Source organism: Gadus chalcogrammus, chromosome 11 (assembly GCF_026213295.1).
Source record: "Gadus chalcogrammus isolate NIFS_2021 chromosome 11, NIFS_Gcha_1.0, whole genome shotgun sequence".
Lineage (NCBI taxonomy): Eukaryota > Metazoa > Chordata > Actinopteri > Gadiformes > Gadidae > Gadus > Gadus chalcogrammus.
Genome location: NC_079422.1, coordinates 4,891,832 through 4,905,883, shown reverse-complemented (window position 1 = coordinate 4,905,883; position 14,052 = coordinate 4,891,832). Strand labels below are relative to the sequence as shown.

The window sequence follows — 14,052 nt, the reverse complement described above, 5'->3', positions numbered from 1 at the left end:
TGTTGTTATCAATAAAAAAACATTTGCACAAGGCAAGCCAATGCACTTCTCCATGTTGATAAGAGCATTAAAATTAGAAAAATTTATGGGACAAAGAAATCAAGGGATATTTAGCATAGAAAAGCTTTACGAGTTAACTTTGACATTAATGCGATTAAATATTTTAATCGCTTGACGGCACTAATTATAATACATTGATAGAAATCACATGTTTATTATATGCTATGAAAACAGGATCTTGTGATGACACTATTGATGAAATTGCTATTCAGATATCCTGTTCAATCAAATTTCAAAATGTCCAACCCGAATATCAGCAACCACCACAAGCAGGTCTTCAATGCTCCAGAGCACTGTGGTATTGTTTGACCCCTTGTAATATGGGGCTTATGAAAGCTTAAACGACACATTTTAAATAGATTTAATCCTTACACATCGTCAATAGAGTTGGGAACTTTTTGGCCTTCCATGTGTGTGTGTGTGTGTGTGTGTGTGTGTGTGTGTGTGTGTGTGTGTGTGTGTGTGTGTGTGTGTGTGTGTGTGTGTGTGTGTGTGTGTGTGTGTGTGTGTGTGTGTGTGTGTGTGTGTGTGTGAACATTAACTGGGTGTCAGTGTTATGTTACTGTCATGACCTGAGTCTGTAGGGCGGGGCTCAGAGAGAAATATCAGACCATGCGGTGTCTATAAGCCTGTATTGAGACATCCGCACACCCACACATGCATGGATAGGTGTATTGCTCATAAAGAATTATACTTCCATGCTGTTGTGTACGTTGAAATGAAAATATCAATGTTTATCCCTTATTGTGTGTTTGTTTTTGTGTGTGTGTCTGCCTGTGTGTGTGTGTGTGTGTGTGTGTGTGTGTGTGTGTGTGTGTGTGTGTGTGTGTGTGTGTGTGTGTGTGTGTGTGTGTGTGTGTGTGTGTGTGTGTGTGTGTATGTGTGTGTGTCGGCCTGTGTGTGTGCATGTGCGTTTGTGTGTGTGTGTGTGTGTGTGTGTGTGTGTGTGTGTGTGTGTGTGTGTGTGTGTGTGTGTGTGTGTGTGTGTGTGTGTGTGTGTGTGTGTGTGTGTGTGTGTGTGTGTGTGTGTGTGTGTGTGTGTGACTCATCCAGGCGTGACCAAAGTAGACTACGGTGACATCACGTCTCGGTCGGCTCTGAGACAGAAGCTTCAATGTAAACCCTTCAGCTGGTACCTGGAGAACGTCTACCCGGACTCTCAGATTCCCCGCCACTACTACTCCCTGGGAGAGGTACCCTCACACACACCCCACACTCACTCCTTTAATGAAGTCACTTCACAGGCTTGCTCCAACCAGTGACAAACATGGGCGTGATCCTCTGAATCAACCCTCATCCTGTGAACGTGTTCTGAATGACGGCCGCCGTTGTCTCATTCCTCCCCAGATCCGTAACGTGGAGACCAATCAGTGCCTGGACAACATGGCCCGCAAGGAGAACGAGAAGGTCGGGATCTTCAACTGCCACGGCATGGGAGGCAACCAGGTGAAGGGGAACAGGGAGCATCAGATTGTGAACAATGGCTCAGTAGAGTCATTGTCATGCAGAAGACATATGTCAGGTCCTTTAAATCATCTGGCCTCGTTATGCTCATGATTGCCCTTGCGAAAAAATTGACTCTCGATCGATTTTTTCCTCTCAATATAAATGAGTAAAAGGTGGAAGGAAACAAAGTCAATCTGTAGAAATGATGGTAATTAAAGGAATGATTGATTGCTAATAACATGTCGTTTGTGTGTAGGTCTTCTCTTACACGGCCAATAAGGAGATCAGGACAGATGACCTGTGTCTGGACGTGTCCAAACTCAACGGGCCGGTCATGATGCTCAAGTGTCACCATCTGAAAGGAAACCAGCTCTGGGAGTACGACCCTGTGGTGAGCACACAGCCGGACAGGCAGACAGGGCAGATAGACCGGTAGACAGGGCAGACAGACATGTAGACTGGGCAGACAGACAGGCAGACACATCTTTTCATGGTCTGAAATTGGCAGGGAACTCAGAATATGATATGACTTACTACTTACGATATATATATGACTTATATTAACAATTTTTAAATGCCAATTCGATTTGTATTGCAATTCTGTAAATATTGCATTACTGTATATGTTATGTATGTATGATATATGATGTCCATCTATTTTTATGATTCTTTCTGTTCCGGTTGGGGTTATCCGGGTCCGTAGTTATTGTTTAAATGAGGATGTGGCTGAACAGAACAGGAACGGAGTTGATGTAAATTGACCCTCATGGCTGAACGAAAAAGTCACCTTTTTTTGTCAACGTGACGATACAAGTTTATCGAAAACCAAAGAAACGTGGCTGGCATGAATCTGTGTGTAGAAGCTGACCTCCCCATGCATTGTGTGTGTCTTTGTGTAGAAGCTGACCTCCCCATGCATTGTGTGTGTCTGTGTGTAGAAGCTGACCTCCCCATGCGTTGTGTGTCTGTGTGTGTAGAAGCTGACCCTCCCCAAGCGTTGTGTGTGTCTGTGTGTAGAAGCTGACCTCCCCATGCGTTGTGTGTGTCTGTGTGTAGAAGCCGACCCTCCCCATGCGTTGTGTGTGTCTGTGTAGAAGCTGACCCTCCCTGTGCGTTGTGTGTGTCTGTGTGTAGAAGCTGACCCTGGTGCACGTGAACAGTAACCAGTGTCTGGACAAGGCCAACGAGGACGACAGCCAGGTGCCCAGCGTCAAGGACTGCTCGCACGGCCGCGCCCAGCAGTGGCTGCTGCGCAATGTCACGCTCCCGGAGATCTTCTGAACACCTTCCCCGCACGCACGCACACACACACACACACACACACACACACACACACACACACACACACACACACACACACACACACACACACACACACACACACACACACACACACACACACACACACACACACACACACACACACACACACACACACACACACAGAAGCCCGAAGCGAGTGGGGCAGCCACCCAGCGGAGTCAGGAGCCAGGAGGACAAACGGGACGGTACTACCTCTGGAAGCTCCTGCTCTCCCCCCCCCCCCCCCCCCCCCCCCCCCCCCATGGACCTCCTCTGGGAGCCCCCCTCCTGGGGAGACCCCCGCCCCCCCATCTGGGGAGACGGCCTGGCCCTCTGGGCGGGGTTCGGTTTTAAACATTATGTTGTAGATGTGACCTGCAGAAGGAGACAGGAACTTGCTCCTCCGTGTGGCGAGGAGACGGGCGTCGGTGAGATGCTGTGTCCACTGCTTCCCCGGACCACAGAGTCCAGCCCCTCAACCCGTTACTTTGTTTACTGATCGCCTCTATTGGAAGAGTGCCTGCCTGTTTATCTGTTTGTTTTATGGATGTATGAGCGTGTGTGTGTGTGTGTGTGTGTGTGTGTGTGTGTGTGTGTGTGTGTGTGTGTGTGTGTGTGTGTGTGTGTGTGTGTGTGTGTGTGTGTGTGTGTGTGTGTGTGTGTGTGATAGGGAGGGGGTGGTATTCTGGGAAGAATATATGACAAGGAGTCTGGTGGCTATAGTTGTTTCTTATTTTAATTTAATTTTGTAACAGGGATGAGATATGCACTCCGGTGAAGTCAAATGAAGAAGTGTATTTGTGTGTGTGTATGTGCCTTTATGTGTGTGTGTGTGTGTGTGTGTGTGTGTGTATGTGTATGACAGGGACAGTGATCCTGTATGCCTCTATATATATATATATATATATACAGTTTATATATATTTCTATATAGACTGTGTGAAACCATCCTCTGCAGCAGTGTTTGTCTCCCTCTAGTGTTGCCAGATCCAACCTACAGACTCCAGCCACACCAACCAGAGAAATAATATCACAGGGCTATAGGACATTAGAGAAGACCCAAAAGTAAACATAGGAGCAGTGATATAGGATGGAAACATGAGGATGTTTCTGATATCTTAAAATCTCTAATGTCTTGTCTAATGTTTTTTGCTTTGTTTGAATTGTTTCCCCCGTCTTTGTTTCTGCGGTCCTGTAAGGAGTACCACAGAGCCGTTACTGTAGTCTTTCAGATGTTGTCTTTAGAGATGTTGAACATATATCTTGTACACACACTCCGCATATCGGACTGCTGGCCACTGTCTGAGGGCTGTTGACCTATCAGAGCCTCTGGTGTCTGGCTCAATGGAGCATCGCATCCCGTTAGGAGAGCAGAGTTGATGTCCGCCGTCGCTCCCTTCTCGTTAATTCTTCCTCATGGCTCTTGGAAGAAGCACTCCAAGGGCTCCTTTCTCCAGTGGAGCGTGTGAGCGTGCATGTGGACGCGTTGGTGAATGCGTGCGTGTGTGCGTGAATGAAGCCCGATGCTAACCCTAGCCAAGCTGCTTCCAGGTCACCGAGACTGAGGTCTCTTCTGTCCTTGCGGTTACAGTTTTTTTTAATTATATATATATAGATATATATAAGCACACGGCGCTCCTAACATAGTTTTAACAGCGGACCACAATTTGCTCTGCTTCCATTGTACAGAAAGGGCAAAACAAAAAAAAGAACAAATCTTTTCTCAGATTCTGAACGCAAAGATTTCTCCGCTGCTGTGTATGCTTGAGGAGCTCGGCGGGTCGGACTGAGGCCGGCCAGCGCAATAATGACGCCTTCCTCCGCTCCCGCTCAGCAGGAGGTGGGGGGTGACCGGGGGGTTCATGAGGTCCTCCGTAGGAGACGCATTGAGGACCACAGGGAAAGAGGTTCACTGGCGGTCCACGTAGTAGAGCGAATCAGCAGACATATCCCCATTCTTAACCGCATATCTCACAGTACAGATATACTTTTTACCGTTTATTTTAGCTGTTTTTTTTTTACAAGAGAGCAGCTAGGCTCAATCAGTGGGTTTATCTGCGTATCACTCATTCATTGCTACCATCTTTTTCATTTTTATTCCTCCTCTCTGCCTCAAGTGAGAGAAAAAAAAACAACGTTTTTACTATTTCAGCCTTCTCCAGTGGAGAAGGGGTTTACACATAGGTCATTGGTTCATCTTCGGTGATGGACTTGGTAGCGGAGGGTGTTCAGCAGACTGGCGTCTGATGATTGTCTGTATGGTGAGGAGACAGTATTGTTTTGAGTGCTCTGATTTGGGGAAGAAAACACCCAGGCTTCCACACTGAGCTGATCCAAATGTTGTAGAAAATAAAAGTGAAAAGGTTTACAGAATAAAACCAAGCTGTATCTTTTTTTGTGGTATTAAAAATAATGTGTTAATAGACGGGGACACAGTGACAACGGTAAAATATTTAATTTGTATTTTGTTTAAACCACCTCAGTGTGTCCATTGTCAATACTTGCGACTAAATTTAGCAAAATGGCGAAGCTGCCCTGAGAAACTGAACAGAGGATGGGCCGCTGTGCCCTTGGCTGAATCAGCCAGACCTTATTATACAGCAGTATATTTTAAATCATGTCAACCTTAAACTCCTTCACAAACTATTCTACTGAAAAACGTGACACTCGTGCACACAAGAACAGTGTGGTGTATCTGGTAATCAAGGTAAAATAACCTGTGCAAAACAATGGCATGCCAGTGGTAAATGCATTGATCCTGCCTTGAGCACGGTTCGAAGGAGTAATCAGCCGGTCAGACCACGCTACACTCAGGACAGGGAGACCAAAAAGGCAAAGCTTTATTTTTGTTCAAAATAACTTAAAGAAAAGAAAATGGAGCCCAGTTGGTAAAATGGTAATGTTTATTAGATCTGTGCACGTATAAAAACATCACAGAAATCTTCTACCGCACATTAACATTACATTAGTGAACCAGTGGAACGAGTCGCCCAACGACCGTACCGAGACGAGTCCCAGTGTGAGTGAGAGTGGGAAGCCAACACAGTAGGCATTCATGAGAATATGTGCATCACATACTAATGAATCACAAGTTATTCATTAAAGCTCCAAATGATGTAAACAGTTCCTTAATATTCAGTCGAAATATATTTACTGGGAGTAAGTGTTAACTCCCAGTAAAGTGAATTTGTTTTTTTTCTTAAAAATACTGGAAGATGGTATGCACATTAGTGTCTGGCATCAGATTTATAATTCACCCGTCCTAATTCTTAATATAACCATGACATGGGCCTTATCCTCATGGGTAGACTAATAGAAATTAGGCAGAAAAGTGCTTGTAGAAGGAGTCAGCCAAGCTGTAGTCTTCGCAACGTGTTGAAACAGACCGAGCCATTGCTGAGTTTGTTTGTTTGTTTGTTTGTGTGTGTGTGTGTGTGTGTGTGTGTGTGTGTGTGTGTGTGTGTGTGTGTGTGTGTGTGTGTGTGTGTGTGTGTGTGTGTGTGTGTGTGTGTGTGTGTGTGTGTGTGTGTGTGTGTGTGTGTGTGTGTGTATGGATACCTTTGTGTGTCTGTTGTATACAAACAGGTCAAGACAAAAGAAAATCAGGCAGCAAAATAAATCCTCCTGAAATATTACAGAACTTATTATTTTCTACCTTTGTAAAAAGTCACCTAATCAAGACAAATATCGCCGTGGCTACTTGCGTCATGTACAGCAAAAGTAGCAGATATAAACTATTATTGTTAAATAGGGTCAGCAGTACGGACATTAAAACAGAAATATAAACAAAAGGGTACCAAGACCCTGGTCCAGGGGGTATGTGGAAAAAATGAAGCTGTTGAACCAATACCAGAGTAGAACGTAAAAAAAAGACTTATTCTCTATAAATATATATAAACATTGCTTCAGGATGAAGAGTTCGAGCCAAACAACTTGTAATATAAATCCTGCTTGATCCAGCTGGACGCCAAGAGAACGAGGTAAGGGCAGCGCCGACCAGACCACGCAAAGCAGCCTCCTCACACTAGATTTTGATCATCAAATTATCTCTAATTAATTTGGCATTCCCAATCAAATTATGGCCACATCATTTTCTCATAGCATTTGGCCATTTGTCAGAATAAGAACATTAACATAGGCACTGTGTCTCCGGATTATTCCACTATTAAAAATAGCAAGCTTGTAGTAAATGGTCTCCAAAGGCCGGCCTGCCCTCTAGAATCTTGTTTTCATCACGTGTGTCCTCTGGCCAGAGAAGTTGCCGTCATGGATTAGCGAACGCTCCGCAGACGACTCAGTGAGGGCAACCCCTGAAGGGTGAAGACTAGAAGACTGCGACCACTGCCTTACTCACGGGCCTTCTTCGGAACGGTGGGAGTCGTGTCTAGGAACACCCTGCACGTGACACACAGGAAAACACGAAGATCCCCCACAAAGATTTATCTCAATACTATATATATACAATTATATTCCCTGGAGGTTAACTGCGCTCCTTAAATCAAGCATTATTTATAGAACTGCTCACTCCATGAAAGAGACAATAAAATAGTTGTAAAAAAATATCAGTAAACACAGGGAGAATCACAGAGATACGGTACACAGGGATTTGCGCTAACACAATAGAAAGTGCTGAACAGGGTATCAACCAATCAGGAACAAAGAAACAGTGGACACTGTGCATGTGCCGGTATATGCGTGTGCGCGTGCATGCGTGCGTCTGACGGTACCTGCCAGGCCCGAGCGGCCAGGAGGGCTGCACGGGAGTGGGCAGGGTGGAGCTGGGGCTGGTCAGCATAGCGCTGTAGATGTTTGCCGCCACCACCAGGATGCACAGCAGGATGGGCCCGATGATGGCGCCCTCCAGGCCCAGGTAGTAGGCCCCGCCGGCCACCGCCAAGCCAGTCAGGTAGGGGTGCCCGCCCCTGGAGGGGAGGAAGAGACCAGTCAAGAAATGCAAGCGACGAGAGGACAGCGTAGAGGTGGTTGGGAGGTTTGACTCCCGGCTGAAAGGCCTGCACCCCTAACCCTCTACCAGCTCCTCCATGGCATACGTCTCAACTCAAAGCCGTTCTCTTTGGATAGGAGCGGCTGTAGTAGGAACTACAACAAGGCAAAAGACATGTTATATGAATAGGAATATTTTGTAGATTATGATACAAAACACACAAAACCCTCACATATTAGTGCAGTATGTAAATAGCCTGGGCTTGTTGCAGAAATATAGAATGGTTACATACACACTGGTGGCCGAGTGGAGACCGAGACAGAAGCTCACAGAACCAGATAAGCTGATAGGAAGTACAGGCTGCCAAGCTCCCCGGCTGGCTTTGTCTTTGTCAGCACCAAACACAGTCTGTTTGGAGAGATGGGGCTTCACAGGGGGCTGGAGGAATTCAACCGGAGCCAGGGACCACTGGCGTCCAGCCAGACTACTGGGGTCCAACACTCCCAGTCCCAGAGACGGTCAAATGAGTCTCAGAGGCAGTGCCTTAGCAGAGTGCTACGGCCTGCGCTGATCTCCTGCTCACTGTCTCTCCTGCCCTGTCTCTCCTGCTCACTACTGCCCACAGTCCCTCCTGCTCACTGTCTCTCCTGCCCACTCTCTCTCCTGCTCACTCCTGCTCACTGTCTCTCCTGCCCTCTGTCTCTCCTGCTCACTACTGCCCAATATTTCCTACGGTCTCTCCTGCTCACTACGGCCCACTGTCTCGCCTGCTCACTACGGCCCACTGTCTCTCCTGCTCACCACGGCCTACTGTCTCTCCTGCTCATCACGGCCCACTGTCTCTCCTGCTTACTACGGCCCACTGTCTCTCCTGCTCACTATGGACCCAACTGTCTCTCTTGCGCACTGTCTCTCCTGCCCACTGTCTCTCCAGCTCACTAAGGCCTACTGTCTCTCCTGCTCACTACGGCCTACTGTCTCTCCTGCTCACTACGACCTACTGTCTCTCCTGCTCACTACGGCCTACTGTCTCTCCTGCTCGCACAGTGGCAGACATAAGGTGACGCACAACACACGCGCCAAACAGGCATGAATACACACACACACACACACACACACACACACACACACACACACACACACACACACACACACACACACACACACACACACACACACACACACACACACACACACACACACACACACACACACACACACACACAAAACTCTAGTGCATATACAAACACACTCACTTATACCAATACACCTCCATTCATACACAAACAGGCTTCATTGAATCGACTGCGCCGCACCCTGAGATGTCCGAGTAGATGGCCGTGTCCACAAAGTAGGTGGGCAGCAGGTGGCAGACGAGCAGCAGCAGGGCCTTCACGCCCTCCCCCTGGGCCAGCCACAGGTCACACACGGCCGGCAGTGCCGCCCAGTAGGTCCCCAGGAAGGGCACCGCACCCAGGATGGCAGCCAGAGCTACACCGGGACAGGGAGAGAGACAGGGAGGCAGGGAGACGGGGAGGCAGGGAGGCAGGGAGACAGGGCGGCAGAGAGACAGGGAGGCAGAGAGACAGGGAGACAGAGACAGGGTGACAGGGTGACAGGGAGTCGGAGAGACGGGGAGATAGGGCGGCAGAGAGACAAGGAGACAGACAGAGATGGAGACAGGGAGGCAGAGAGAGAGAAAGAGAGACATGGAGACAGAGACGGGGAGGATGTCGCATAGATATGGTTACCGACTTTGGTCGAGAAAGGCATAATGAGCTGTGTATCGCAATGAAAACAAAGGAATCCAGTGCACCCACCGGACGGGATGAAGACGATGTTGATGCCGAATATAGTGTGCGTCAGCCAGGTGTAGAGGCCGTAGAAGGCAGCCATTTTCAGAGAGGCGTCAAACACACCTCTAGCATAAGACACACAGACACACAGGTCAGGCACCTCTTACCACCACCACCCCACACCATTCAGGCTCCAGCGGGGCGTGGCAGCGCACCTGATGGCCTCCTCCACCGACTGGCCGATGATGTTTGAGGATGGCCCGGGCTGGGACAGGGGCGTGAGGTTGATGATCCACTTGACGGGCTTGTAGTACTCCCCGCTGGAGCTCAGCAAGTAGAACAGGGTGGTGAGGAAGATCACCTACACACAAAGACACAACGAGACACATTCAGCACGCCCTCCAGGACCAGCCTTGCTGATTCCAACCCGAAGAAGGGTCATTCACTCTGCACACAAGATCACCCTTCTAAGGGGTCCTAGACTCTTAATGGGACCCTTTTGTCTGTTGAAGGGCAGAGGGTTCAGGGATCTGTCAAATCATCCCACGACCTGAACATGGACCCAGGAAGCCATTGGAGAAGGGAAGTCTGATGGCATTACTACAACAGACCTTAAACAGGACGCTAAGAGGCAGCAGCCCTCACCAGACTCAGCACAAAGTTGAGTAGTGCCGTGCCGCTGTGGAACAGAACGGTCAGCAGCGTGGTGGTCGTGGAGATGAGAAGGCCCACGTTGCGACTCATCACCACCCACAAGGACTCCAGGATCTGTCAGGGAGAGAAGTGTCAGCGGCAAGCACTCATCCTGAAGGCTAGGGTTGTGTGACGCTAGGGGGGGGGCCTGTGGTGCAGACGCACCGACAGCAGGGTCTCGATGTTCTCCTGTGCGAAGGAGGCCACGTCCTTCCAGTCTAGGATGTCCATCCCCAGCCAGCTGTTTTGCCTCTGGGCAGACACCTTGTGGCCGCGCGGCCGGCCCGACTGGGTCACGTTCTGGAACACAAGGCGCTGCTTTAGGGCACTTTACAAAACAACATGCAGACCATCTACTGTATTACTGGAGCGGGGATATTTGGTGCCGCAAAATACCCTTGGGTGTTTTCGAAGAGAAGGATTATTTTATCATTCGCTCCATATTCCACAGAATTATAGCCACTTATTTACAGAAGAACAATACAAAATACAAAACATACATTTTGAAGAAGTCTTAGTTTTATGGGCCATTTTAATTCCATGTGAATGCAGTGTGATCGGACACTGCCCACCCGCTCCCCCAGTTACCTTAACAAACCAGGAATGGTACAGTCTGTCCCAGAGCTCCAGGACCTGCTTCTCGATGACGTCTGTGTGGTTCACCTTGTCTCCCAGCATCTTATGAAGCTGAGCAGGAGGAACACAAACCCCAACAAGAGACACGACACATGATCACTCCCTTTCTTACTCTGCTTCAACCTGTCGTGTTCCTACGGTGCGTCAGTTCAAACCCTCACCTTCTGCGTGATCCACTCCCTCCCGTGCTGGTAGACGTTGGTGGCTGCTGAGTTCAGGACCTTCTGCACCACGCAGGCCTCCGGCAGCCAGCTAGAGAGGGCCACCAGGTCACCAGGAGGCATCAGGAGGTCCAAGGGTAGAGAGCACAGGGGGGAGAGTTCACCAGGGGGTCCGCGAAAGGGGCTGGGACTCCATCAGCGCTACCTCCACTCAAGGTACAGGTGGGAGACGCCCAAAGCGCTGAGGTCTATACTGACAGTGGTCAGCGAGCGATCATTACGGAGTGAGTGGTGAGCTGACACTAGTATTGGGTGGGGGGGAAGTGAAGCTAGGCAGTTGTGTTTCTTGAATGGAGCCCCCTGCCATGCAATATTAGGGCAGTAGGGAAAGAATGGACAGACACACGAGGGGGGGGGGGGGGGGGGGGGCACTCAAGGGTAACAACGGGGTAACAACAGGGAGGAGAGGACATTGGAACCGGTGTTTGACAAACTACGGAGACAGAGGCTCAGGGGGAGAGGGGGAGAGGCGGCAAGGCTGCCCCCCGCTGAGAGCTCGTACTTGGCCCACTCGGGGTGGTTGGATACCGTCTCGTTGATCAGGTTGCTGGTGACGTCGATGATGTGCGCGCTCTCGTGGTGGACCTAAAATGAGCAAGAGAGACCAAAGCTGTTGGAGCGCATTACACAACTGACCTTGACATGGATCTCCCCTGACTCTGTGACCGGGCATGTCATCAGAGCCCTAAAACAGCAGGGTATCGGAGGAGCCCCAAACGTCTGCTGGAGCCACTTCATTATCAATGCATCATTATATTTGTCTTACTTTGTATTGTATTACTGGTTATTATCCCCGAGACAAAAGTACAGCTCAATATGTTTTTCCATCCTTCTAAACTACTACAGCAAGCATGAAGAGACCCGATAGAGACGTACCATGGCAGTGAGGAGCAGAGCCATCAGCAGGGTCCCTGTCACCAGTAGGAAGATGATGAAGATGCTGATGATTTTATCCAGGGAACGTTCCAACCATACGATCATCTGGACAGAGGGGAGGGAGATAGAGACAGAGAATAGTAGGAGTTATTATTATTAGAGACCAAATACATCCAGTGATTGGACACATGGAGAAACCGTTCTTTTGAAGCTCTGATTAGGGGCCTGGGCCGGATTCTATGCTGTCATCTTGGACCCTGGGGAAGAGGCTCACTGAATGGACCAGAGGTCAGTCTATAAGCATGACACACACATACACCAACACACATGACTGCATTGATGCACGTGCATGTTTGCTTGCTCGCTAATTTATTACAGTAGTACGTAGTACGATTCTAAAGGAAAGACTTATAAAGAATTAGGTTATATATATTTAGAAATATATATTCTGTGTCCAAAAATAGATTCCAGGTTTCCCATTGCTCCAACCTTTATGTAAGAGCCAACATAAAGCTTAGTATAGCAGTATAGCAGCATATTTTTAATGCCTGTGTGTACTTCTGTTTTGAAGTTGGTGTTAAGATTTCTTGACGTCAGTGACAGGACAAACGCCGGGTGCAAGTGATAGTGATGCTGAAACTCAGTGCTGTACTGAGGAATAGGAGCATTTGACTATCTGCATTAGACATGTTAAGGCATAACCCATGTGTTCACTTGAACTGTGGGAAGGCCGACCTATTGGGTTGATGTTCACTTAATCTTCCCTCCCCAACACTAACAATCTGCCCCTTCCCTAGCAGAAGGCCTTCATCAATAGGAGCCCCTGACAGTGGTTCCCCCTCTAAGTCCACATGTTAACCACACCCTAGGTCAGATTAGAACATTTAAAGTGACCCCTACATAGTAAGAGGCCTTCATTCAGTGGTAAATCAAGATGTGAAAACATCCCTTCAGCATGAGGGGAAACACTACCCAGCCCACCATCCAAACAAATCCGTTAACCCGCACAACTGTGCCTGGCTTTGTTCACAACAACCAATCAACCATGCAGCTCACACATTCTGAAGCCGACCCTGCCAATCATCTCAAGCTAGGGGAGGGGCTAAGGATCCGATGAGCTCCCATGGCCCCTGCCTTGGCTTCAACGACACAATTAAAGCAAGAAGCATGGCGGGGGTAGGGGGGGGAGGGGAGAGGGCGGGAGGGGTGTCAGTGGAGGGCGAGAAGGACAGAAAGCCTGGATGAGGGGTTGATGACAGTGGATGGTAGAGCGTCAGGCCAGCTGCTAACAGTGTGCTCACACGTACGCACGCACGCACACTCCCTCTCACCACACCTCTCCCTTTCTACTCATGAACTACCCCGACATTACCTTCTCGTTAAGCCATTGCCAGAGCTTGGGGAAGAGACAAAGAGACACGAGGGTTATTATCCGAGCTGTTTTGTGTGGGTCAGTCATCCCAGAGAAATGCGAAGCACCCACCTCTGTCTGGGTGCAGGCAGTACAAGAGGGAGGAAGACACAGACAGGAGCAGGCAGGCTTCCACACTGGATTGGCAAAACAATTGATCCTTGTTTTTATATCTATGTCACGACACAAGGATGTGTCCATATAAGGTCATCGTGTCATTGTGTGGTCCTCTCTGGGGTCTGAAATACAGCATTCACTGTACAGCAGACGGCCCAGTTCTGCTTTCCAACCACAGCCCCCGTTTGTCAAGTTGGTTTGTGTAGGTGTGTGTAATATTATGCATGGATTCGTTTTGGTATGTGTTGTTGCATGCTTTGTCGCAGAGCTGGCAGAGTCACCTCAAGAACATGAAAACATTTGAAGCCTATTTTTCTTAAGTCAAACAGTGTGGAGGCAGAGAAAAATGTTTTAACAAAATCATCTAGAGTATTGGAGCACCATTAAATTAAAGAAAAAAGTCTGCTAGCTGCAAACTATGGCAACCTGATCTTGCCTGAAACAAAAACAGCTAACAATGATAGCATGTGGGCATGTTGACATTTTTACATAGCAATGCAGTGTGTGTGTGTGTGTGTGTGTGTGTGTGTGTGTGTGTGTGTGTGTGTGT

The 14,052-nt window shown here is 48.5% G+C and overlaps 2 protein-coding genes across 2 annotated transcripts in view; one reads left to right on the top strand and one right to left on the bottom strand.

The window, feature by feature from the left end:
- Positions 1–3,028, top strand: part of galnt1 (UDP-N-acetyl-alpha-D-galactosamine:polypeptide N-acetylgalactosaminyltransferase 1) — a 47,178-nt gene extending 44,150 nt beyond the window's left edge. The window contains exons 10-13 of the mRNA XM_056601445.1: positions 1,114–1,253; positions 1,408–1,506; positions 1,763–1,897; positions 2,641–3,028. Of these exons, the coding sequence (XP_056457420.1) occupies positions 1,114–1,253; positions 1,408–1,506; positions 1,763–1,897; positions 2,641–2,787 (521 nt within the window). The 3' untranslated portion in view covers positions 2,788–3,028. The remainder of the gene's footprint in view (positions 1–1,113; positions 1,254–1,407; positions 1,507–1,762; positions 1,898–2,640) is intronic.
- A 2,203-nt stretch (positions 3,029–5,231) lies between these two features.
- The window catches only part of tmem245 (transmembrane protein 245), a 12,854-nt gene continuing 4,033 nt past the window's right edge, over positions 5,232–14,052 (bottom strand). The window contains exons 7-18 of the mRNA XM_056601875.1: positions 13,347–13,370; positions 11,975–12,079; positions 11,601–11,683; positions 11,039–11,129; positions 10,830–10,928; positions 10,407–10,541; positions 10,194–10,316; positions 9,764–9,909; positions 9,573–9,673; positions 9,069–9,243; positions 7,535–7,729; positions 5,232–7,202 (exon numbers count right to left, since the gene is read on the bottom strand). Coding sequence (XP_056457850.1) covers positions 7,154–7,202; positions 7,535–7,729; positions 9,069–9,243; positions 9,573–9,673; positions 9,764–9,909; positions 10,194–10,316; positions 10,407–10,541; positions 10,830–10,928; positions 11,039–11,129; positions 11,601–11,683; positions 11,975–12,079; positions 13,347–13,370 — 1,326 coding nt within the window. The 3' untranslated portion in view covers positions 5,232–7,153. The remainder of the gene's footprint in view (positions 7,203–7,534; positions 7,730–9,068; positions 9,244–9,572; positions 9,674–9,763; positions 9,910–10,193; positions 10,317–10,406; positions 10,542–10,829; positions 10,929–11,038; positions 11,130–11,600; positions 11,684–11,974; positions 12,080–13,346; positions 13,371–14,052) is intronic.